The sequence below is a fragment of the Moschus berezovskii genome, chromosome 28 (assembly GCF_049115385.1).
Source record: "Moschus berezovskii isolate FMDL1 chromosome 28, NW_MosBer_1.0, whole genome shotgun sequence".
Classification (NCBI taxonomy): Eukaryota; Metazoa; Chordata; class Mammalia; order Artiodactyla; family Moschidae; genus Moschus; species Moschus berezovskii.
In genome coordinates, this window is record NC_142487.1 from 10779419 (window position 1) to 10805103 (window position 25685).

Genomic DNA, 25685 nt, shown 5'->3' on the forward strand with positions numbered 1-25685 from the left:
GAATACCAGATGGTATCTGTGGTTGGTGATTAGTTTACTACCAAGTAATCTTAAATGGACTGTTGGAGTAATTGTGTTTCTGAATGTTAAACTAAGCATTTATGTTGGACACATGGCTGGATTTCTCTCAATTACAGGGATTGTTTTAGAAATCCTCAAAACATGAGTGTTTATTTCCTATGTAGTTTGCTTCAAATGTTTCACTTTTTCATCAGTAGTGCTTTTCACAGGTTTTTTCAGTTTTTTTTAAAGTTATACCAAGAGTCATCTTTTCTTAAAAAAAAAAAAAAAACTTTTACTGTTTTTCATAAAAGAAAAATCATGTACAGTTGATAGAATTATCACAGTCAGTAGCCGTGCAGTCACGGCCCAGGCTCGGAAACGGAAATCAGCTTCAGCAGAGCCCTCCTCTCCCTGCACAGTTAACTCCTCTTTTTTACGGTGACCATTTGCATGTCTTTCTAAACTGTTTAAGCACCTAAGCGTTGCACGGGTTATTAGGAAAGCTGGAGAGTATTGATAGAATGCAGTAGTTTTTAACCTTATTTGACACAGTATCCCGTTTTAACATTTTATATTTTGTAGTGCCCAGTTTTGCATTCTGAGATGAAATTCATGTGTGAATTACCTACCAACGTACATAGTTGAAAATCTAAATATAAGACCTAACTATAAGATACAGGAGAAGAAACTGGATTTGTAATAAAATAGGCATTTTGATGTGTGTGTGTTGAGCATGACTGTACTAGAAGACTAGTAGAAGGTCTATCCTGTATAGACTATACTAGATGTGTATCTGTATAGATAGACAGATGACTATAGAGACTGTACTGGAAGACTAGCAAAGTAGCCGGATGCCTGTGACCTCCTTCAACAAGTGAGCTTCGGTTTAAGGGAAGTGAGGCAAGAGTTGTCTCATGGAGGCTGACCGGCTTTCTCTAATGTCTTGAAATAAGGGCGAGAGAATCTTTATGCATGTGGGTGCACTCACATGACTGTCACCCACACGTGTGCTGACTGTCCCAAACGTGTTGCAGGATTCACATGTCCTGAGTGGCATTGCTGTTGGTAGAATAATTTTCTGTATTGGTGAACTCACGTTTTAGATTTCTGGAGAAAGAGAACAGAGTTTTTGCAATAGATGTATTTCTGGAAAAGAGTTTTTTTTTTTTTTTTACCAGTGTGGGTGTCTGGAGGGGTGTGTGAAGGTTTGGTGGGTCCTTGACTGCGCGGGTCTGCCTGGGCGTCACAGAACACTGCTGTCTTCCCCCCAGCAGCAGCTCCTCCAGTCCTCATGTCAGACAGAACACCTACATTTAATTTTGTGAGATTCTCAGAGTTTCTGTGACCCACGAAGTGTAACAGATATCTCTGCCTGAAACTGCTTCCAGCTATAAATCTGGTTCTTACACTTGTGGTCTTTAGTACTTGGTGATTTTGCATTTTAACCCGGAAAATGGCTTTGGACTCTGAACTGTCTGCTGGAAGCAACTGTTATTGAGAGACTTGGTTAGAGGGATGCAGTGGTGCAGAAAACCTCAAATTCGTTTGTTCAGTGGGTTTATTACAGGTAATTTACATTTTACGGAGAAGATTAACCTATTCAGTTAAGAATTTGGTTTTAGTGAAATTTTTTTCTTTTGACATATTACTTCATCTTTAGATAGTTTGCATTTTCATGTCTAGAAAGATCACAATCTGTTAATTTAAGATTTATATTCCCTGATGTGCAATCTAAAATGTGAGTACTGTTTCAGAATTCATATGTTGATGAAAATTGACACATGGTCATTTTAAAAATCAGTTTAAAAAACCAGTTATTTTACCTTATTTTGAATAGTTGGCACTTTCCTCTAAAATTGGGGAGATTTTAGAAACTGAATTTAAAATGACAAGGTTACATAATTATGAAAATACAGGATTGTTCTAAATTAAGATTCATAAAATGTTAGCTATTTTACTAATAAACTTCTGAAAACAAACTTTTAAAAATTATACTTAGTGCTAATGTTAAAATCCTAGTTGAAATAACAACATAAAAATTGACAGGTTCTCAGTTACCTGTCGGAGAAGGCAATGGCAAGCCACTCCTGTACTCTTGCCTAGAAAATCCCATGGGTGGAGGAGCCTGGGTAGGCTGCAGTCCATGGGGTCGCTAAGGGTCGGACACGACTGAGCGACTTCACTTTTCACTTTCACACACTGGAGAAGGAAATGGCAACCCACTCCAGTGTTCTTGCCTGGAGAATCCCAGGGACGGGGGAGCCTGGTGGGCTTCTGTCTGTGGGGTCACACAGAGTCGGACACGACTGAAGTGACGCAGCAGCAGCAGCAGTTACCTGTAGTAACTTGTGGATTTTGAGAATGTTAGGAAATGGGATCTGTCTCTCTAAGATTCATAGTTTTACCAGTGGGTTCACATGGCAGAATGCACAGCTGGGGCTTTCCCCTTACTCCCTGGGTGGGTGTGTGGGGATGGGGTGGCCAGCTGCTTGTCAAAATGTATAAGCAGTAGTAGTGCTGGGAGGAGCAGCAAGAATATGAGATACTATGCAAATACAGTGAGTGACTCGACCGTGAAGTTAAAGTGAGCTGTCCAAGAGATTGTAGTTCTTGTGTATATTGTATATATTTAAAAAAAAAAAAGCCTACTTGATTTAAATACCTATTTCATGTTAAAATTTTTTCTATAACTGGTTCTCTGCCTTTGTGTTTTCTTTTAATGTTCTCTTATTTCGAGCTCCTCCCTCTCATCCCAGTTCCAAATCTTTGTTAGAAAATACAACTCAAAAACTTTAAAACACAGATTAGAATTAATTTATCTCCTGGAACTTGAAGTCAGTGCTTTTTCCTGGCCCTTCATTTGAAGCCTCTGCTCTCCTCTCATCAGTTTGGTCTGCTTTCCACCCTGCCCTCCTCACTCTGTCCTTCATCTGTCTGTGTGTTGTTCCCCTTCAGGCCTTTGTCCTGGATAATTTCCCGCTACTCAGCAAAATGGGGAACTTTATTTGGCAGAGTTGGGGAATTTTCTCAGTCTGGGATCCTTACTAGAAACATTTTAAAGCATACTAAAAACATTTTAAAGTTTTAAAAGATTAAAGTTTTAAAAGACATGTTTATTCTGGTTTATTTAATTTCAGCCTTGAAATTTGATTTCAGACTTCTAAAGTTTTTGGTTTTCTTTTTCGTGTAGAAACCACTTAAAATTGCTTTTGGATTAGTGAGAAGTGTGTGGTTGTTGCTTCTCATGGGGACATATTTTTTAAGTTTTATCTTCTGTCTCCAAATTAACCAGTATTCAGTTTATTGTCTAAATCTGCATAAAATGTCTTTCAGCTTTTCTTGAACCAAGAACTTTACTGTTTCTCCACACCCCACTTTCCCCCTTTTTTAAAAACAAAAAATGGTTTTAGATTTACTTAATTCAGGCAGTACTGCATCACCGTTCTGGCTTCTTTGTTTTGCAGTTTTATGTTTGGGTGTTGAACCAAAGTTTAAAAAAACCTTTGTATGTAGAGCATTTGACACAGTTATCTTAGTAAACATGTGACAAACATGAGTGAAAGAAGGAGCGAGTGAGGGGATCAAAGCTGATGGAGGTGGGGCGGGACCCCCTGTCTCTGGGCCTGCTGGCTTTAGGTGAAGAGACTCTGTCTGCTCTTGGCTCGGTCAGGTAAGTCTGAAGACGGGCTCTGGTTTGCAGAGCACTGGAGAACCGATCTCTTCAGTAATGTGGTAAGCACATACTGGGAGAATACAGTTCGGGGCTTATTTTGTAAGTTGTGAAACTTTCAGAACACATTTTACTTGATGGAAACAAAAGTTCCAGTAGGGATTTTATGGGTTGGTTAGTGATGAGGGAGAGCGCACAGGCCCTTGTGAGTCCCCACCTGTGCGTGGACTTCAGTACACACTCTGCATAAAGTCGAGGTTAGGTTTGTCCAGTTTTGAATTCTGTTTTTGTGTGGGTGTGAATCCAATTACATTTCCCTCCCCCCCCCGTTTTTGTTTTTTAAATCTTTCAGGCCCCTTCACAGATGTAGTCACTACAAACCTTAAGTTGCGAAATCCTTCAGATCGAAAGGTGTGTTTCAAAGTGAAGACGACAGCGCCTCGTCGGTACTGTGTGCGGCCCAACAGTGGGATCATTGACCCTGGATTGACTGTGACCGTTTCAGGTAGCAAATGTTCATGCTGTCCTCTCACTGTGTGCAGACTGCTGCAGAAACTGTCTCCCCCTTCTCTTGGGGTGGAGTGGGAGTGTGTTTGGGGGTGGGGTGGGAGGGTATGTGTGGTGGGCTGAAAGCAGTTACTGTCAGTCTAAAATGTTATGTTGTTCTTTATTTCTGCAGCATCCTGTGCCCTTATTATTTGGTCTTTGAAATTTTGTATCATTTTTGGCTTTGCTCATTCTCTCCCATAGATCACTAGGTGTTACGTGTTACATGCAGCTGCTGCTGTTGCTAAGTCGCTTCAGTCGTGTCTGACTCTGTGTGACCCCATAGATGGCAGCCTACCAGTACATGCAGCTATGGAGGGATTATTCTCAGTCTTTTGCTTAAGAATGTACAGTGCATATCTTTGGCCAGTAACTTACAATAGTTGATGAGGCTTCTGTCTTTATTGTTAATGCCAAATGTCAGTTTTGTTTCCCTTCTGTGTTTACTTGAAGTCCGCGGCGTGTGCTTGGTTCCTTCCTCACACGGATTGCTTACTCCTGCCGTGGTGTAGAGTCAGTGCCCCCAGACTGTTCATTCTTCCCTCATGACACTGTCTCACAGTGGAGGCAGGAAGGTAGTTGAGGGTACAGTTTACTTAATGGCAGCACCTCTAAGGCCCCACACCAAGACCAGTTTCTCCCGTTTTCTGGCCGTGGTTCTCACCTTTGTGAAGGCCTGTCATAGCAGCATGGGCTTCTCCAGATTAGAGTCTCTGTGGATACAGCCCAGAAGTGTGTGTGTTAAAGCACACAGAGTATGCCTGGGTAATCCTGACGGGTATTACTAAGATATTAAACAATTCTGTATCAGTGTTCCAGTTTTCAGGCCCACAAAGCCGGCTGGGGGCTGGCTCCTTGAGACGTTTCGCGGTGGAACCTGATGCAGCGGCAGTTGAGACCAAACCGCAGTCAGGGTTTGTGGGGCACCGAATCCTCCCTCAGTAACTAGCCCCGGACGCAGAGCCTGGAGGCCCTGGAAAAGGAGTGTTCTGGTGTGGCGGCCAGGCAGGCTTGCTGTTGTGTTTGTCCGAGCTGTCAGTTCATGGGAAAGGTGGCGGGCAGTGAGAAGAGTGAGCAGTGGGCACGTGTGTTCTGGAAGTTGTTCTCTAAGGCCACAAGCCTGCAGCTCACTTGGAAGAAAATAAAATAATTTCTATCCACATGGTTAAAAATGGATTTTGGCGCAAGCAGCTGTACCCCTTGGACTCCATGGAGCTATTCAGAATGACTTTCTTGGAGGGCTCTAATTCACTGAGCTTTTCCAGCATTAGTGTTTTTTAAGAACGTGTATATACTTCTCAAAGCACTTTCTCCCACATAAGTCCCCCCTTGTATTGAGCATCTGAGTTACTAAGACCTCCAGACACACTGGTTCTTGTGTCCACACGCATCCTTGACGCCATTCCTCCACTTGGAACATTGGCACTCCAGCTTAGTGCAGCACTTCAGTGGGTGAGGGGTTCTCCAATCACACTTCCTCCAACTGCCCTCCTTGATTGATTGTCTGCATATTCATTCTAGCACGCACTTTTATGGATTAAGATTCTTTCCTTGTTATGAGGTCTGTCAGCAAGTCAAAGTCTTGTCTTTGTTTGAAGTTTTCTTTTTATTCAGTTTCTAGTGAATATCCTGGGGTGGTTGTTCAGTGAAAGGTGTTCTTGGAGATAGATTGTGCATCATCTGGATAAACGCGCATTTATCCTGTGTGTTTTCTCTTTTCCATAATTTTGCTTATTTTCTTATTTAAGGCTGCTGGTTCTTTGTTGCTGCACGGGTGTTCTCGAGTTGTGGTGCACAGACCTCTCATTGCAGTGGCTTCTCTTGTGCAGAGCACAGGCTTTCGGTACTCGGGCTCACTAGTTGTGGTTCCTGGGCTCCCGAGCACAGGCTTCAGTGCTTGTGGCGCAAGGGCTTATTAGTTGCCCTGTGGCCTGTGGGATTTTCCCGGATCAAGGATTGAACCTGTGTCTCCTGCATTGGCAGGCAAATTCTTTGCCACTGAGCCACCAGGGACTCCCCCTATCCTGTGCATTTTCTACTGCTGTATATTTGGCCGTTAAATTTTTTTTTTTTTTTTACCATGATGGGAGTTAAGGATCTCTCGGATGTAGCTTATAAAGAAGTTCTTATATAATTGCTATTTCTTGCATTTGCTTAATTGCATCTGAGTTTTTGAAAATGTTGAGATCTTGGAAATAATTTAAATGTTAGCAGGGAAGTTAACTCCACAGTATTGTGTACATATTTTGTGGAATAGCTGATTCATTGTTTATAATCTCTTATTAGATTTATATTACATAATTTAAACCATACAGAGCCTCTAAAAAACCTCTTGTAGGCCATTGAAAACCATAAATGCTTGAGAAAAAATTGTAAATATGATTAGGACAGTGAAAAAAGTTCAGAAATCATGAGGCTGTATGGTTTCCTTCTACACTTTGTTGGCTTAGACTCATTTAAGCACACTGATAAACTATTGAATAGGTGTTTATTTAAAATCTATTTTAGAAAAAGCTAGTTATATTGAAGCACTAATAAATGGTAGAGTTTTAAGTTACCTAGAATTTCTCCTATAAATATTCTCGTTGTCTGATTATAAGAGCTGTTATCACTAAATACTAATGTGAAAACTAAATTTATAAGTGGTTTTAAATACACATTTACTAGATTTTGAGTTTATAGGCATTGTAATAGCAAAGTTTTGAAAATTTTCCAAACTTTAGAGAGGACAGTTATAGATACTTATATTTTAAAATAGCCACTTATTTTGTGGGTTGTTAAACATGTAGCAAATTAAAAACGTAGACAAGGTAAAAATAATTGAAAATCATAAAGTTGATTCTGAATCAACTTTAATAATCCAGTATTTCTTGCAGCTTTTCCTGGTTTTCTTTAAATTTTCAAATTAGTGAGTGAGTGTTGGGAATGGTCAAAAGTCAGTGATGTGTCCTTTCTTCTTCAGTAATGCTGCAGCCTTTTGACTATGACCCCAATGAGAAGAGTAAACACAAGTTTATGGTACAGACCATCTTTGCTCCACCAAACATTTCAGACATGGAAGCTGTGGTGAGTAGAGAAATTGAACAGAAATCTTTTGGGGGAATGTTGTTTAAACTTGGGTTTTGTTTAGTTCTTCATTGAGAAACCTACTTTTTAAAATTAAAAAAAATCTGTACATCTCTTCACTGTGGATAATCATAACTCATGTCAAGAATGAAGGAATTTTGAAGTCTTATTTGTTAGAGACGGTTTAGAAGTGCATTGCTAACAGTGAAGCCCGGTCATCTCTAGGGATGTTGGTGTGGTTTTAATGGTGGTGACAGTAGCTCTTGTAAGGTTCTGTAGAAAGTTCTGTGGCACCTGGAAACCCCCCAACCGCTGCCTCCGGGCAGCTACACTAACCCTTTGGCTATCCCTTGAGAGGAAACCTACTTGTCGCAATTGTATTTCCTCTGTCTCATTGTTTGGTTTCCTTTGTTTTTAGTGGAAAGAAGCAAAACCCGATGAATTAATGGATTCTAAATTGAGATGTGTGTTTGAAATGCCCAATGAAAATGATAAATTGGTAAGTAGGATAATTTAAGAAAATTGGAAGCTGCTCAGCCCTTCCACTGAGATTTAACTTCTGCTGCTGATTTTGGCCTTGGTGGGTGTGTGATGCATGATATAGTTGTTCTGGATTCGGTGCTTAGGTTTTTTTTTTAAAAACATGGTGTGGACGTGCTCTTTTCATGTTACAACATTTTGTTTGTTCAAGAGTAAAAGTTCTTTTAGATACTTTTGATTAAAAGTATGATTAAAAAAGAAATAATTTAAAAAGCAGCATGATGGAGAAGAACCAACTCTTCCTTCCAAATTAACACTTAAACCACTTTAAAGTTCTTTGTTAGAATAAGATGTGTGTATACATAAATATAATCAAGTTAAAACATTAACTGGTTTTTGGCAGCTGTATACCTGCAGTCTGGGGGTAAGATTTAATTTACATGGACAGATTTATTCCAGATTTGGCTGTTCCCAGGTATTTTGTTCCCTGTTGTTATTGGTCAAAATAATTCTGATTTTATCCCTTAGTAAATGATGCGTTTTGATTAGTGTGAGGCAAATAAAATTTGAGAGACAGTTTAAAAAGTAGCCTTAGAGAATGGGTTGTGGTCACTTTCTCTTTTCCTTTTGTGAAATGCAAATTTGAATTTTTTTCTGTGGTTTTTAGGAGGGACTTGAGGGGTTGGGGGCGGGAGGAGAAGGGGACGACAGAGAATGAGATGGCTGGATGGCATCACCGACTCTATGGACATGAGTTTGAGTGAACTCCGGGAGTTGGTGATGGATAGGGAGGCCTGGCGTGCTGTGATTCCTGGGGTTGCAAAGAGTCGGACATGAATGAGCGACTGAACTGAACTGAACTGAACTGAGGGGTCGGTAGATTTGTGTGCGTGTGATTTAACATATAATGTAATATGAACACATAGCGTTGTTTGGCACAATTAGATTATAATCTGACATGACTGTTGTCTTTGCTCTGGAGGCCATTTGCCCTGTTGAAAAGTAAACTTGCAAGTTAAATACATGGGCTCAATTATTATGTTTCTCTTTGAGGATAAGCTGAAATGAAAAAGTGCCTGAGTGGTAATTAGGTGTTGACCAAATCATTTATTGTGTTTTTAATGCCTTTTTAAGGGGATTTTGAAATATTTGCCAAAGACAGAGACTGTGAACACATGTTCTTACTGGAGAGTGAGGTTCTGATGGTGCAAGGGCACTGGTGAAGTTTTGACGCTTCCTACATAGAGTTCACTTTCTTTTTTGCCGAGGCTGCCAGGAGGCTAATAGCTTGCGTAGTTTTTACTGGAACCAAGAAAGCACAGTAGCACATTGGGTTGACTTGTTTTATTTCTAGTTTTATTGAACTGTAGTTGGCATGCTGTATAAATTTAAGGTGTCAGCATAAAGACTAGTCTTCCATACATTGTGAAATGATTACCTCAGTAAGTTTAGTTAACATCCATTGTCTCATACAGCTACCAAAAAAACACTGTTTTCCCCTGTGATCAGAACTCCTAGGATCTGCTCTCTTTAACAGGTGTTGAGTGCCCCATGCAGCAGTGTTAACTGTAGTCACCGTGCTCTATGTTACATCCCGGTTCTTGTTTATCTGGAAGTGTGTACCTTCTGACCACCTTCATCCAGTTGTTCCTCCCCATATGCGACTCTTATAGCCACAGACCTATCTCTGTTTCTGCGAGTTTGGGACTTTGTTGCTGTTTTATGATTCCATGTATAAGTGAGCTCATCATACAGTGTTTGTCTTTCACTTCACTTAGTGTGATGTCCCTAAGGTTTATCCATGTTGTCACGATTCGCAGGGTTTCCTTTTTAATGGCTGGATGATACTCCATTGTATACGTGCATTCCAGTCTGTGCATATACACCACAACTGCTTTATCCACTCTCTTGATGGACACTTAGGTTGTTCCCGTGTCTTGTCTGTTGTAGGTGATGCTACTGTGTGAACATGGAGGTGCAAATACCTCTTCTACATAGCGCTTTCCTTTCCTTCAGATAGAGTCCAAGAAGTAGAACTCATTGGAATAGGGTTGACTTATTTTAAAAACACATTTGGGTATTTTCTCATTCTTATGAGTTTTATGCGATTTTTACAGTTGTTTAATAAGCACAGAGCTGTCTTTCAACTGGGCTTCTCTTATGCTCTGGATTGGAGACCATTTGAGATTATAGTCTGAAAAGGGCCGGGACCAAGTAGTATTGGAAACCAAACCAGAAACTGAGGGGGAGATGCGTTGACTGAGAGATGGGCCTGGCCATCTTCCCCTTACACAGGGAGGCAGCAGGTACACCAGACAGCGGTGTGGCCCAGATTACCCCGCAGAGTGGCTTTGGACCTGCTGAAGGCTTGAACAGACACTGCATGGTGAGCTCAGCACCCCACACTATGGTGCGAAAGCCAAAGTAGTTTGGTCCTAAAAGTTTTTCAGAGCAGGTTGTTAGTAACCTGGAGTGTGTTCAGTAACTTCAAAGTTCTCCAGAGAGTAGCTGATCCTGAGCTTCATATACTGGCTGCAGAAGGATTTGCACTTATTGAATTACTTGGACTTGCAGTATAGTTTTTACTGACCAATTAAATTATAGGGAATACTTGCTAAAGGTAATGATTTTTTAAAAGTAATTGATTATGAAAAACTTTAAATACCTAGAAAAATGAACAGTAAGTTAACCCCTGTGAACCAGCTTTATAAATAACGACCAGTTTGATTTTATTTCATCTCCATCACTTCCCATCTCACATACTGTTTGAAGTCACATCTCAGACATAATTAATTTCAGTCCATTACTGTTTCAGTATGTATTGTTCAAAGCTACGGATGTTAAGAGAAGTAGAAGAGTGAAGACAACACTGTCATTAATCTTTGAAAGTTTAATGTATCATTAACATCACGCTGCCAGGCAGAGTCACAAGTGTCATCTGGACATTTGTAGTTTGTTTGATTTGAAATCAAACATACTGCTCTTGGATGATATGTTTCTTAAGACTCTTAAACTATAGATTGCCTTATTTTCCTCTTGAAAATTGTTTATTAAATCAGGTTTGTCCTGTAGAGTTTCCTGTAGCCTGGGTTTTGTTGGTTTCATCCTTCAGGTGTCATTGAACTTTTCTGCTGTTTTTGGTATTTCCCATAATTGAATCTAGACACTGGATTAAATTGAGGCTTATTTTTTGCTGGTGAGGGAGAGGCAGGACTGCTGTATAGATGATTATCTGTTCTTTCAGGGAGGCACATAGTGTCTTTTTTGTTTTGAAGCTAGCAGCTGTTGGTGTGTAGACAGTGGTTCCCAGCCAGGGGACATTTGTCCCTGTCTGGAGGCATTTTTGGTTGTCACAGCGATTGGGGTCGGGCAGGGGGGTGGGTGTCTACAGACAGCTAGTGGGTAGAGGCCAGGGACACTGCTCAACTTCTCCAGTGCACAGGACCATTCCCACAGCAAAGATTCCCTAGCCCTAAATGTCAGTAAAATCGAAAGTGAGAAAACATGGTTTAGGTCCATTAATTCACTTAAGGTTGCGTAATGGTGATTCTGTCATTCCTGCTTCACTGTGTTAGAAGTATTTGGCACTCGTTTGATATTTGCTGATACAGTCAGTGGTGGAGTTCTCAGTCTTTCTCTTAGATTAGGAGCATCCACTCACTGTGTCCTTCTGACGATATGTTCCATTAGCTTTGCCACCTCCTTCCTTATCTCCTCTTTGCTGTGTTCTGGGGACTCACGGACTTAAACTCATTTGTGTTTCAGCCCCTTAGAGGTACGTGTTGGTACCAGGTGTTCTGTAAAATCCTCTTTTGGAAACTGTTCCTGCTTAAACTCATTCTTGTGCTGCTAACCTGCAGGTTCTACAAGAAAACCTTGTGACACAGGGATCACTAAAGTGGGCACAGCCTGCCCCAGACCTGCCATCTGAATTGTTGATTAGTGACTTCCTGTCGAGGTGTCAGCTTTCTGTTGTGTCAAAATCTTTATAGAAAATGTGAAGCATCAAAGTAACCAAACCGGGAGTGTTTATAATATAAAAAATACAAAGTTTTTGTGTATTTGTTATAATGATTAAGGATGAAACCTTATATATATGTATGGATACACACACGTGTGTAAAAATACATTTGAAACACCTCTTTTCTAATGCTTTATTCATGTAGTGATAAGACCCTGTTGGTAAGACCCTAATGGTATCTTGCCACTTCCAGTTCAGTGTTAACTACAGACGATGTTAATGAAACTGCTCTAAGATCATATGTGTCTTTGACATATTACTTTCTTTCTAGCATCTATAGGTACACTTTTGAAATTACTTAATACCCCATTTCTGTATATGTGTCTTCACTTTAGTAAGAACTTTGTTTATTAGGGAATTAGGGCATCGTTGAGTTGTGTTTTGCATAGATAAAGTTTGTCAGTTTACTACAGATAAATTGGTTGGGTGCCATATGAAGCTGAATGCTAACTACACAAATTGATTAAAGAGGACACTCCCTTATTCAAGGGAAAGGCACTTCTAAACAGTAGCATGTATTTTTAGAAGTATGAAACATTTTTTAGTATATAGTTACAATTATTGTGTAGTAAATTCCTATGGTGACATGGTTTGACCTCTTATTTGTTTAGTTTGTTCGTTTATATGTTTTTAAAGGTGTGTTAATTTCAGTAAAATTCAATTTAGTCTTGACCAAGTTGCTGGTGTTAGCCTGTGGTTTAATACACAGCTCCGTCCAGATGGCACTCACATTGTATTCAGCGGTTAGTGTGTGGAGCTGAAGAGAAGCCCATGCCAGTTAGCGGCCCGTTCCACATTCACTGTGAAGAGTTGCCCATCTGAATTTAGGACCTTTAGTGATCAATTTAGAAAGCTTTAGTTAATAGCCAAAGCTGATAGATCATGTAGTAGCTCTAATAGTTGTTACACTTTGTTCTCAGAGTTGGTGTGGCAGCAAGTCTCGGCGTTGTGACGTTGCCTCAGTGTTTCTTAACGTTTGGTACCCCATCCCATTCTCAGCCCTGCCCGCAGCCCCCACACCACCCCAGAGAAGCAGCCGGTCAGTTCAGCATGTTGGGTCAGGCACCCTGTTTGAGGATCCGTGTCTTTCTAGTGTGCTGTTAGTTCTTGGCATTCACTGTTCCTAAAGACAGTTGGAAACGAGTGTGTTAGTATCTTGTTGATTTCCTTAGGGTTTTTAGAACCTTGATGCCATATATATACCTAAGAAAATGAAGTTTTTGGTTATCTTGTAGGAAAGGTGCTAGTATAGTGGTTGAGTCCATGTTTTTTTTTGTTTGTTTGTTTATCGTTTAAGGAAGTCAATTTTGTGATGAAACAGTCATAATGTATTTGAACCATCATTAGAATATGGGCTTCTTTTTGGGAAATAGGTCTCTGATTTGGATCATACATAGAACGGCCTAGGAGTCCAAGAAACCTTTTATTTTAGAATAAAAAGAGGTACTGTTACTAACACTTCCTGGACAGTTCTGTTTTTAGGCACTAAGACTTGTGGCCCTCAGGGCTCTGAGCATGTCGTTGGTGCGTTTTAGTAAGTTCATGGCAAGTACAGTTCTCTGAGCTATTAACTCTTATTAGTTATGATTATCTCTGTATTATGAAATCTGATGTCCGGTTAGTGTTTGTGGTTTTTTTAGGATGAGTGTGGTTTCAAATTAACTTGTTAGTAATGATATTTGATCACTTACTCAATTCTGTTGAAATAAAATTTTTGATTTTTTTTTTTTTAGGCCACCAACTCTACTTGACATTTTCCAAATTTTAAAAAAGTGTTACATTTCATTTATAAGCCCTCCATTTAACATCTGTTAATGACATTTGCTTTATGATATAATGTTATTTTCAAGGAAAAAATACTTATCATAATGAGTGAAGGGCAGTCAAGAAAGGGAACCTCAGGGGTCCCGTGTATAAAGATTTTTTATGATTAAGTGTACATTATTTTCTTTTGAGATAAAGAACAGATTGCCAACAGTGCATTATCAAGTAAGATGGAGTTGTCTTATCATAGTTATGTATAGTGACCTGGATATCAGTAAGTATTTATTTGAGTCTGCTACAACCTTTTTGTATGGTATTATCTTTATGTGTGTTAAAGGAATTTGAGAAGATAGAGAACTGTGGAGATACAATGGTGTGCTAGAATGTTCAGTGTGTCTTTGTGTCTTGATCGTGGGAGGTAGGTGTGTGCGCGTGCATGTTTGTGTTTGGGGGAGGGGTGTCTGTGCTGAATACAGAAGTGTATAAATTATTGCAATTTTTGAACCCTTGAAAAAATACATTTAATTTAAACATTATTCAAGTTGAGTGTTTTCAAAGGTAAGAAAACGGAAGTGCTTGTTCTTCAGGTATTGACAAGTATTCATTGGTAACAAAAATTAGGAGCCACGCAGGTAGAAGGTCCTCATCCTAGGACAATGTGAGGCTGGCCTAAGGTTAATAAGGTTTATACATTTAGTTTAGTGAACGTAATGCAAGTTGATTGTAGCTAATTCATAGAGAAACTTCAAAAAGGTAATTTTTGCTTTAACATAACTATTATTTATTCCTATTTCTTACTTGTGACACATCTTTAGAGAATAAGTTGAATGTTGAGAGCCTAATGATCTCTATGTTAGTCATCCTCAGTCCCTCGCAGGAGCGGTCAGAGCTGAGACTGTGTTTCCCCCGCACCTCAGGGTCTCGCTCCACCAGGGCCCGCCGTGGCCGTCGCTCCGCTGAGCAGCATCAACAGCACAGGCACAGCACCTACCACTTACAGTGCGAAGAATGAGCCCAGGGCCTTCAGTGTGTTCAAACAGGAGAAGCAGAAGGTTTGTTTCAGGGAGCTGACAGATAGCCGAGTCTGCCAGTGTCACTGATCACGGTGACATAGTCACTGCACGTGCGAGGTGTTTATTGTGAGTGTTTTATGTGCAGTAACTGGAACTGAAAATTTCACCTGCTTTTAAAATGACAGCGGAACCACAGTCACTTAAAAACCACGCATACAAATTCATCCTTTTAAACAGCAAACAGAACACTCGTAACATCACGGTCGTGAGCAGAACAGTGTAAATGGGAGCATTATTATGAAATGGGCGTGCTTTATCATTGTCGCTGAGGTTTGGGGAGCATCCTCTGGGAAAAATATGACAGGGGCAGCAGGTGTCAGTCAAGGGGGAGGAGCTGGTGGATGTCACTTTCCAGGTAGGTGTTTCTGCTTATACATAAGAAAGATCAGTGAGATTTCTGCCTTACATCATCTGTCCCATGCAGCTGATGGTCACTGTCTTTAACTGTCGGAGCTGCTGGGGGTAGGAGAGTGGTGGCAGGAGCCCTGCAGATCTGAGGTCACAGTGGAGTTTATTAGTGTCTCCGCGTGTGCACCTGTGTATATGCTTGTGTGCACCTGACATCCACTGGAGCACGACGCTGGCACAGCTATCGATGACCTTGACTTCCTGGGGATGTCCCGGGTACTGTAGGCTGCCTCTCTCTTACATTTCCTGCTTCTGGGGAGCTCCAGCTTTCAGAGAACACGGACACTAAGGCTTCAAAAACCTACTCCTTTTTCTAAAGACCTAATACTTCTAACAGTTTTGTGATTTTAGTTTAGACTGCAGATGTATTGCTACTTCGGTAACTTTATATTCAGACACCGCCTCCTCTCAGCTGAGGTCTTACTTGAGCCTCCTGCGGTTTCCTGCCGCAGCTCTGGGCTTTGCCCTTCACCCCCTGCACATGCCCTGGACCCCCCAGGAGCCACGAGTGTTGCCCAGGTGTGTGTGCTTTCCCTCCTCTGTCCATCCCAGGGATTCAGTGCAGAAACCAAATTTGCCTTTTCTCCCACCATTCCTTTTCTGGCAGCCCCTAAGCCCTCACTTTTTCTAATTATCCCTAAAGGGAATAATTCAGAGCATTGGAACTGAAATTCTGAAGGCGCTTTCTGAACAGTACAGCAGTAAGCTCCTCTCCTGGTGCAGGGGCTTGCTGCTGATGGGCTGAGTCACGTGACGCAGGGCAGCAGGCAGCTCTCAGTGGTGCCATGGCCGAGGCTGCCGAGTCTCTTCCGAGTTGCAGCATTAGATGTGTGCAGCGGCACTGCTGCCCGACTGCTCGGAGTCACAGCTTGTTGAATGCCTCTGGTTGGCGTCCATGGCTCTCAGAAGAACCCGTCTCCTCTTTGGGGAGCGCCTGAAGCAACTCTCGAGGAGGGACCATGCAGTGGAGCCTGTGGTTAGGTCCCAGCAGCGTTAGTGTCTCCAGCTTGTCCCGCACCAGTGACGCCCCCTGCTCAACTCTTCTTTAGTCACCCCAAGTTAGGTTCTGTATGCTTCCACTATAAAATAGTTAATCAGTAAATTGGATTTCCTTGCCCCTGCTGTGTGTGCTGACTGGTTTGCAGGGACCTGAATAATTGTGAGCACAGGGTGTGTGTGCACTTAGTGTGACTGTCTCATGACCTGTTGGGCTCACTTCTGACAAGTGTTCAGGCCTCACTGTTATCCTGTGCATTCTAGTCTTAATGTGTATGCTCCACAGATTGGTTATGACATTTCTTTTCCTTTTCCTTACAAAGGCAATATAACTACATTAAGGAAAATTTTCAATAAAAAGATATAATTCTGTCACTGTGAGATGCTGTCAGTTGATGTGGTATTTAAAATCCCAGAGTGGGAGCTTCCCATCAGATGTTAATAAGAGTGAAATGTTTAAGTAACTTTGGTAAGGCACAGAATAGTATTTAGTGACATCATGTCATTTAGAATGACACTTAAAAGATGTACGTATAAATGAATAAAGATTTAAAAGTTACATGTATACTGAGTTTAAAAAATGTGCATATGAAAGAATATTGGAAGATAATATAGGAATAATAGTTATGTTGAATTGATGAGAGAATGGGAGGTAATTTCCTCTCATATTCTCAATTTTCTAGAATTTCAAAAATTTGTTCAAAAATAAAAAGCCATTTGGGAAGAATTTGATGAGTCCTTGTTCTAGTTTTGTCTTTGCTTGGTTGACCTTTTATATCTCCTCTTAATTTTTTAGTCAGCTTTCTGGCATGAGGGTGATACTCTTTCCCCAAACCGGAAGAGTGCTGAGTTGTGGTATTGTGGACTGTTTGTCTTTATGGAGGAAGGAAGGCTGCATGCCATCCTGGTTCCCAGATGCTGGGCTGCTTCTAGGTAGAAAGTGAGAAGTCACTTGGGAAGCCATTTTGAAGTGAGCTTTAGTGACTATGAAGGAAAGGAAGAGAGAAGCTATTGGTGGAGGGTACCAGCATCTGAAACGGGATTTTTAGCAGACCTGAGGGGCTTGGCTGGGAAGGGAGAGAGGGGGGAAGAAGGTTCGCACGGAAGCAGAGAGGATCATGAAGCAAGCTGCTTGCACCCGGCCTGGCAGGGATGCTTCGGAGAGAGATGGGGATCTGAGTGTTGACTGGGACCTCTCAGTATAATCAGTGGTGTTCATTTTTACATGGATCTAGCAGCAGCAGCAGACATAACAATCAGAGCGCAACCCCTTCATAGGAAGTCCGTCTTGTCCCCATTTGTACTCAGTGTGAATTCCAGAACTGGGATGCTGTGGCAGGTGTTGACTGTAATTAAATCCTCTGGTGAGTACTGTGGAACCTGCCATAAAGTTGATTTTGAAAATGTTTTTGGTAGAATTCTATATCTGAATAAAGCAGATTATACCTTGCTATCTGAAAAGTTAAATTTTTAGCTAGTAGAATTTTAATCGAAGGTAAGACTTGCTGTGCTAGTCCTATTGGGGTGCTTGAAGGTGGAGAGGAGGTTTGGGTGGACAGGTGTCCAGTTGAGGCTCAGGGCACCTGAGGGGGGCCGCCAGGTCACGTGGGTTAGTGCTGGCTGGACTTAAGACGTGGGGCTTGTAATTTAAAGTGCCAGAGCACCACTTTGGCTCTGTACTGAATCTCATGACTTACAGCTGGGAGTGTTGTTTCATAAATGCGGGGATCACTCATGTTTGAGCGCAGTTGTCAGGCGGACTCCTTGCCTGCTTTTTCCCCATGACACATGTTTGTGCTCATTATCTCCCCTTCAGGCTCCAGATCCTCCAGTGACTTTTTCTGTGAACAGAACTTGGGTTTTCTCTCACGCAGTTCTCTTAGGTGGTCTGATTTCATTTGGTTGCGACCGCATCTCCCTGCCCTCTGGCTTCTCACTCAGGCTGCAGAATCAGCACTGACGGTGAACTTTGTGTGTGGATCCAGGCAGGCGTCCCTCAGTGTCCTTGTTGAGTGACCACTGGCTGGGGTGCTGGGTTTAGGGGTGAGCACACCAACAAGTGACTCTTGCTCTCCCAGACTTTGAGGTGTTGTAGGGAAGAATCTTGGAGGATGATGCGAGCTGCATGCGAGCTGCTCTGGGGTGGGAGGTGGACGCAGAGCAGGGAACCACGTGTTCAGACCTCGGTGACCACTCAGGCTCACTGTTGTCCTGTGGAGCTGGTCACAGGGGGCCAGGTGTTGGACATTTAAAAAACTTTAATATTGAAATTGAAACCTGTCAGAACTTTCTGTGTAAATAATTTCTTGGACAAGGATGTGGAATATAAAGTTTTGTTTCAGACCTGTAAGGAGAGTTGTCCGTTGACAAACTCCCTGCCTGCTATGTTTGTGATACAGAATGACATGGAACCCAGCAAAGCCGTTCCCTTGAACGCTGCGAAGCAGGACGGGCCCGTGCCAAAGCCGCACAGTGTTTCCCTCAATGACACCGAGACGAGGAAGCTCATGGAGGAGTGCAGGCGGCTGCAGGGGGAGATGATGAAGCTGTCGGAAGAGAACCGGCACCTGCGGGTGAGTGCGCGCGTGGTCCTGCCAGTGGCGGCCGTGGCCCCGCCAGCAGCTGGCCCGCGCGCTGGGGGCCGGCGGGGCCTTTCCGCTTCCTCTCTCGTGGTGCAGCCTCCGTGTGCCGGGCCTCGTCTTGTTGGTTGCGGCAGCAGTGCCGTCCCCGCGAGGGGTCCCCGTCGCCCAGGGCGGGGCACTTGGGTGTGCTGAGTTGGAATGAAGAGACGCTATGAGTCACATAGTGCAAGAAAGACCCCCGTTTTGTACTGTTGGAATAACACTGGATTCTGTTGCATTCAGTAAAAGATACATTATTAAAGCTAATTTTATCAATTTTGGTACCTTTTTAATGGGCTTAGAAAATTTTAAATTTCGTGCATGGCTCCCATTGAAGGCTCCTGTGAGGTGGCTTGACCTGTGCGGAGATGGTTTTTCTGGCTGTTTCTCCCTCTCCGAGCCCCTGCCCCGAGCACCGACCTGGAGGGTGGAGAGATGGTCTCTGTTTCACAACCACACACAGCCCTGTGCAGTTTTAAGGGGGCTGCTGTTTGCACTTTTCTTTTACCTTCCGTGACCTCAGTTCTGTGTTTGGTGGACGGTGTGCTCCCCGGCATGCTGAGCCCAGGTGTTCAGAGAGCTGAGGCCTGAATGCCAGGAACTGCCAGGCTGACCAGGCTAGGAGACAGGTGATGGAATTGAGTGATGTTCTCTAGAAGATGCTGTTTGAAGTAGCATCCTGCTTTTTAAAAGATAAAAGAACTTTGAAGACCGCTGGTGCACTGAGTTGACCTCTGGCCCTTTAACAGCTCGCATCAGGGCTGTCCTTGCGGCAGCCTTCCTGGCCAGGATCTCCCCACTGCCCTTCACCTCCCCACCCCCGCTTCCTCATCCAGCCTATTCATAGGAGTCTGCTGTGAGCTCTTAACTCATGTCTGGGCCACACCCCAGACCAGGGAGGCAGTCATCTGGAGTGCCTTTTAAAGTTCTCTCTGGTACCGAGAGTCATTGTGTTGTCCACATAGGACTAACAAGAACAAGACCCAAACCCACACCCCCTCCGAGCAGCCAGTCATGCAGGTAGACAGCATGACATCGAGTGCCTGTGGTGTTCCTGGTGAACGCACGAGGGGAGGCAGTGCGAGACGTGAGACCAGCTTGTGCTGAGGAGGTGAAGGGTTGCCCCCTCTCTGGTCAGGGTGGTAGGCCAGGTGAAGCTGGCTGCCTCGGCGTGCAGGTGTGGGTGTTTTCCAGGGCCATTCTGCAGCTGGTGAAGTGTCGTAAGAGCCGCCTCCCTTGAGTGGCTGCTGTCGTGTTACTGAGAACCTTGTCCTCTAGAGTCCCAGATTGACTGCTGTGTGAGACAGCATCAGTCAGGATGGAGCGGCCGCTCTGGTCTGGAAGTGGAGATCACCTTGCAGAAAAGTGCTCTCCAGTCCAGGCATGAGCCTTGGGGGCGGGTCCTGCGAGCAGCTCTCCCGCTCTGTTGTGTCCCTCCTTTCTCAATAAACAGGGTCCCGTGTCTCCTCCGTGGTCCAGGCCGGGTGCCAGCCCTTTACTCACACCCCCTCTCTCCCCCAGTCCCGCAGGGTCCCAGCTCTTCCTGTGTGGGGCTGGCTTGCCCCGTGTTTGTAAGCCAAACTCTGACTAGCACTGACCTGTTTCTGGTCGTCTGTGGCTGAAGGGCCCATTGTGAGGACACTGTGGGCCCCCTGGGTCACCAGCGTATGGCTCTGTTCTCTGTCTGTGGATTTGTAGCTTGTGGTCTGATGCACATTTGTTTTTGAAACCTCTTTTCGTGCCTGTGTTTTTTCCTAGGATGAAGGCTTACGGCTCAGGAAGGTAGCACATTCGGATAAACCTGGATCCACCTCAGCTGTGTCCTTCAGAGAGAACGTCACCAGTCCTCTTCCTTCACTTCTTGTTGTCATTGCAGCCATTTTCATTGGATTCTTTCTAGGGAAATTCATCTTGTAGAGTGAAGCATGCAGAGTGCCATTTCTTTTTTCCTCTTGACCAGAAAAGATTCGTTTACCTGCCATCTCACTGGTAGTGTGGCCCACGGCGACCATGCTTTGTGTGTGCAGCGTCATGTAGGCCTCGCCCGTAACGGTCTCACGGTTAGAAAGAAACACGTAAGAGCAGAGTGCTGGGCTCCGGACAGCGCCGCCGTCACCAGACCGTCCCTAGCAGGTGTCATTGCACATTCAGTCCTTTATGAAATTCATAAATAAAGAATTGTTCTTTCTTTGTGGTTTTAATAAGAGTTCAAGAATTGTTCAGAGTCTTGTAAATGTTATTTTAATAATCCCTTTAAATTTTATCTGTTGCTGTTACCTCTTGAAATATGATTTATTTAGATTGCTAATCCCACTCATTCAGGAAATGCCAAGAGGTATTCTGTGGGGAAATGGTGCCTCGTACAGTGTAAATTTTCTCCTTCACCTTTGCTAATATCATGGCAGAATTTTTCTTATCCCTTGTTGAGGCAGTTGTTGACTGAGTTTTTCATCCTTCCAATCCTGTCCCATGGTATTTAACACAGAAATAATAAAACTGTTAACAGATTCTTGCTCAATAGCTTGTTGTGTCTGTCGTGTCCTGAGGCGGGTGCCAGGGAGCGCGCTGTGTGGTGATCTGGGGTATGAAACGCATGACTTATCTCATGGAAACCCTTGCAGGTGTCATGGTGTTTGTGGTTCAAAGGCCTCATTCCTTTAAGGAAAGGAATTGATAAGATTTCAGGACACTTTTGGTATTTTGGAAGGTCATAATCCGTTTGTCTTCAAGATAATACAAAATAAGCAAATATCATGAGAATTAAAAAAAGTGCTCTAATGTCAGTCAGTTTACGTGTCTGCCCTGTGGCGCGATTCTGTTTAATTTTTCTTGTTCTTAGGTTCTTTGAGTGTCTGTCTTCTCAAGAAAGACTAATTTTCCTTGGTTTTAATCACTGCTTTTTGACCAGCCTAGTGATTTTGTAGCATCTCAGAATAATACATAAAAGTACCCACGCAGCTCCCCCTGGCCCCGATCCAATTTGACATGTGAGGTAACTTCCATTATGGAATTTTGGTATTACCGAGTAAGCCTGGGGAGTTCCTTTGTGAAAAATGACCTTTGCAAGTCTCTGTGTCAACCAAATGAAGTGGGTTTTTGGTGTAAGTGCGTGGCGGGGTCTGGTGTACTTCCCTGCACTTAAGTCTTGTGTCTCATTTAGTTCTGTGTTGGCATAGAAAATCTTGAAACTAGAAAAAATATTCACTTTTTCTACTAAGTACAATCTAATCCAAGCAAATTTTGATTTTTGAAAATAGATGTTGGTTTTGTAAAAGAAGCACTGATAATCTGAGAGGGAAGTTGGACTCGGGGACCTGGCATGCAGTGAAGGATGTTGGCCCCACATCTGTGTGTGCATTTTATGAAGGAGAGAAACAGTCTGGAGTATTTGGTTGCATTTTCATTTCAGATGTGTTTTGGGCTTGTCAGGGCCATGTGCTGTATGGTGTCTTCTAGAAAACCCCTTGCCTGTGTGCATGAGTTACGAGAACACATGCATGTCTCTGGAGCCACCCGCCTGCCCGGGGCCCAGGGTGGACGCTCCTCCTGCTTGGAACCTGGGAACACACCCCGTCAGTGCAGAAGCAGGCACTCCCTGGCCTAAATCTCTCCCTGTGATCAGTGTTACTGGTGATGAGCATCGGGCCGACAGTTTCAGAGCTGTCAGTTTTCAAGCTAAATTTAGCAGAATCCCATTTGATGGGAATCCTGTGCAGTTAGTTTTCATTTTGTTCAGACCCTTTGTTTTCTGATTGAGGGCTCTGAGGCCTTTTGAGGGGCTGAGAACTTCCCTCATGTCTCACGGGAGGTGGAGGCAGGGCCGGACCAGGAAGCCTGTTCTCTGGACTCCAGCTTCCTGTCTGTTTCTGATAACTTTGACATGACAGGAATAGTGGACATTAATATGCTGTTTAATAACAGTGTGAAATTTCCTGTCCTAAGATAAAACCACAGGCCGCTATGGAATAGTCTCACCTACATGTCTGGCTTTAATGTTTAGGCTAGGACTACCCCCTCCCAACTGGTAAGAAGTAAATGCATTTTCCAGTAGGCATTTCACAGACTGCGTGATGCAGTGGTTGGTCTTAGCTGGGAACCGTCTACAACATAAAAGTCCATGTGGGCTCCTCCTCTGCTTTACATTCCAGGAAGCACTCTAACTGTATGGGAGGTGCCTCATTTCTGTATGAAGTGTGATTTGGTTGCTTTATGACAGTTACTTGAGAAGAGTCCCAGCTGTATTAATTGACTGGTAATATAGAGGTTAAACTATCTTTAACACTTACGTGTTTAGAAATCTTTGCTTTGCCTGCCTGCTTACTTGGAATGTAAGCACGAGGGGAACGCACTGTTGACATCACCGAAGCCACAGCCACGTAACTAAGGCCTTAACGTTCTTATGTGATGCTAAGTGTACCACCTTCCTACGTTCTCTCTGTAACTAATGTACGTAATTTTCTCAGTCTTGTATTTACAAGAGACAGATATAAGAGTTATATTCTGAGTGTGTTGTATGTCACCTTAAATGACATTGGAAAAGAGTATGTATCAAAGTTGGAAATTCTCGTCAGGGAAAAGTAATATTCTTAATTTCTCTTTCTGTTAATTTAGCTCAGAAGTTCCCCTAAAACGGATGTTGTCTGCCATGGGATTTAGTTCTGGATTGTAATCATCCAAAATATACCACTTTGAAAACAAATTTTACCCATAAGGTAAAAAATACAGTTCCTTACAGGGTTTATCCCTGAATTGTGATCTTCTGCCACTTTAAAAACATTCAAGCACTAGTTTTCCCAGAGCTTTGCACATTGCTTTCGGTGATTCTGGTATGTGCATAAATTTTAAAACATTGACCTTTATGAGAATTAGGGGGCGATCAAGGTTTTACCATGTGGAAAAACAACAAAACGAGGTAAATAAGTGATCTTCATATGCTAGCTTTCAAAGGAAGATAAACTATTGTGTGAATAAATAAACTGTTCAAAAATGTGGTGAAGTGTCGTTTTCCTTTCTAGAAAACAGCAACAGGGGATTTGAACTCCATGGAGTATGGCCATGCATGTGCTCATGTTGCGTCAGGGAGTGATGGCCTGTCACTGACTGGGACTCGAGTCTGCTGGCAGGTGGTCTTCTCTTCGTGACCTTGACTTGAAGTTCAAGGGCTTTTGGGTAGGAGATGGGGACAGCTGCACTCCAGTCCTGCCCTGAGAGCCGAGCTTCTGGAGAGCTTTGGGCAGCCGTGGCCTCTTGGGAACTCCCAGCCTGTGGGGCGGGCGCAGAGAAGTGAGAACATCACCCTCAAAGGGAGAGAGAGTTCGGTCTTCCTGCATTTCTGATTGTAGAAATCATGAGGTGTGCATTTTAGGCAATTTGGAAAATATATTAAAAAACTAATGCTAAGTTCTGTCATCCAGCATCAGTTTCTGTGAATATTTCCCTATAATAATACTGATCAAGCATAACCATAAATTACATACAAGTTTGCATCTTTTTTTAACTTAATCTACTTTCTCAGGTTTATTGAAAACCAAGTGTAAGTGACTACAAAGATGCTTTCTGTGACCCTAAAGCATCTTTATCATCCCATTCTTGACTGTAAGGTTTTGAGCATTATAACTGCAGTGTGAAGCTCGACTGGCCAGTTAATTCCCTTTCTGGTTATTCATATGTTCCCTATTACCACATCGCTCTTGTTTTAAAACTGGTTTTCTTGTTTTCCGGTTGTTCCGGTGTGTATTAGTAACACTCACCTTGGAAAAGGTGTAGGAAACTACAAAGATAACAATTCGTTATGTTAGATTTCAGTGCTGGGTGACCTGACCCATGCGTTAGCGGGTGTGATGCACTTCAGAACGTGTCCTGACACTTGACTGGTACCTGCAGAGATACCCCTTGATTGGTGGAGAGTGGAGACCTGGCTTGGTCTTTGGTTTTTAAGCTCCAGTCATTTTAATCTGCAGCCAGAAAACTGCTTTTAAATGCCAAAGCAAGGTACAAAATAGGTTTTGAGTAAGACTGAAGTCTTTAACAATATAGGTAACCTGCATTTTCAGAATTTTTAGTAGGTTAACCTTTATTAAGTTGCAGGCATCACCTTTAGGGATTGCTACTGCATGAGCTGTCTTTGTGAAGTTAGGTTGGTTAGAACACCAGTACAGTTTTTTTAGCTTGCAAAAGGATCTGAATGAATCGTCTGTCCAAAAATGAATGATTTGACAAATGTTTTGAGGTTCAGCTTTAATAACTGCTTTGCTGGCAGACACCCAAAGTGATTACCCACCTGAGAAACGTATTTCACCCATCATGTTTCTCAAAGCATGGAATGGTTTTCAAGATCTTTATCACAGTGTGCCAGGGGTTACTTTTAGGTCAACTCGTAGTCCTCACCGCCGTCCTGGGATACAGGTACTGTTCTTAGTACCTTTGTTGGGGAGGGCCAGACAGGCTTAGGGAAGTGAAGGATGCTCAGGTTTAAGGGCTCTAGGTAACAGGTCCAGCATTGGGTCCTGGGGATGTGGTCCTAGAGCCCAGGCTCTTATCCACTGAGGTCCATCTCGTGGAGGGGGAAGCTCGTGACCTGTCCTAATCAGCGCCGTCTCTGGTGTGGTCCTGTGATGCCTGTGGTCAGCTGCACAAATGATGCAGCCCTCCCTCTGTGCCCAAGGATGGATGGGTTCCAAGATTCCCCCGGGAAACCATGACCCGGGGTGTCCAACAGTCAGTTGTACGAAATGGCAGTCCCGTCAGCGCTCTCGTATCCATGATGCGCAGCCCACACATGCAGGGGACAGACTGGACCTTGGAACCTAGTGGTCCTGAATTTTCTGAGACCTTTTTTCTTGCCTTTATTTCCTGTAGAATTGAAATAACTGGCCACTAGCAATCTCAGCTCTTAAATAAAGCCAGGATGAGCATAGCCAAACACGTTTATCAATGTCACATAAGCAGGAGACTGTGGAACTCAGAAACTGGCTTATGTGTGACCTTCACAGCTGGAGGAACAGAGTGTGACCTCAGTCTTTAATCTACAGGGTCCT

The 25685-nt window shown here is 43.0% G+C and overlaps 1 protein-coding gene across 2 annotated transcripts in view; it reads left to right on the top strand.

The window, feature by feature from the left end:
- Positions 1–21166, top strand: part of VAPA (VAMP associated protein A) — a 36224-nt gene extending 15058 nt beyond the window's left edge. The window contains exons 2-7 of one of the 2 annotated variants that reach the window (XM_055417213.2): positions 4026–4178; positions 7182–7285; positions 7704–7784; positions 14468–14602; positions 18427–18600; positions 20407–21166. In XM_055417213.2, coding sequence (XP_055273188.1) covers positions 4026–4178; positions 7182–7285; positions 7704–7784; positions 14468–14602; positions 18427–18600; positions 20407–20565 — 806 coding nt within the window. In that variant the 3' untranslated portion in view covers positions 20566–21166. The remainder of the gene's footprint in view (positions 1–4025; positions 4179–7181; positions 7286–7703; positions 7785–14467; positions 14603–18426; positions 18601–20406) is intronic. The other variant, XM_055417212.2, reaches the window with a different exon arrangement.
- Positions 21167–25685: the final 4519 nt, after the last annotated feature.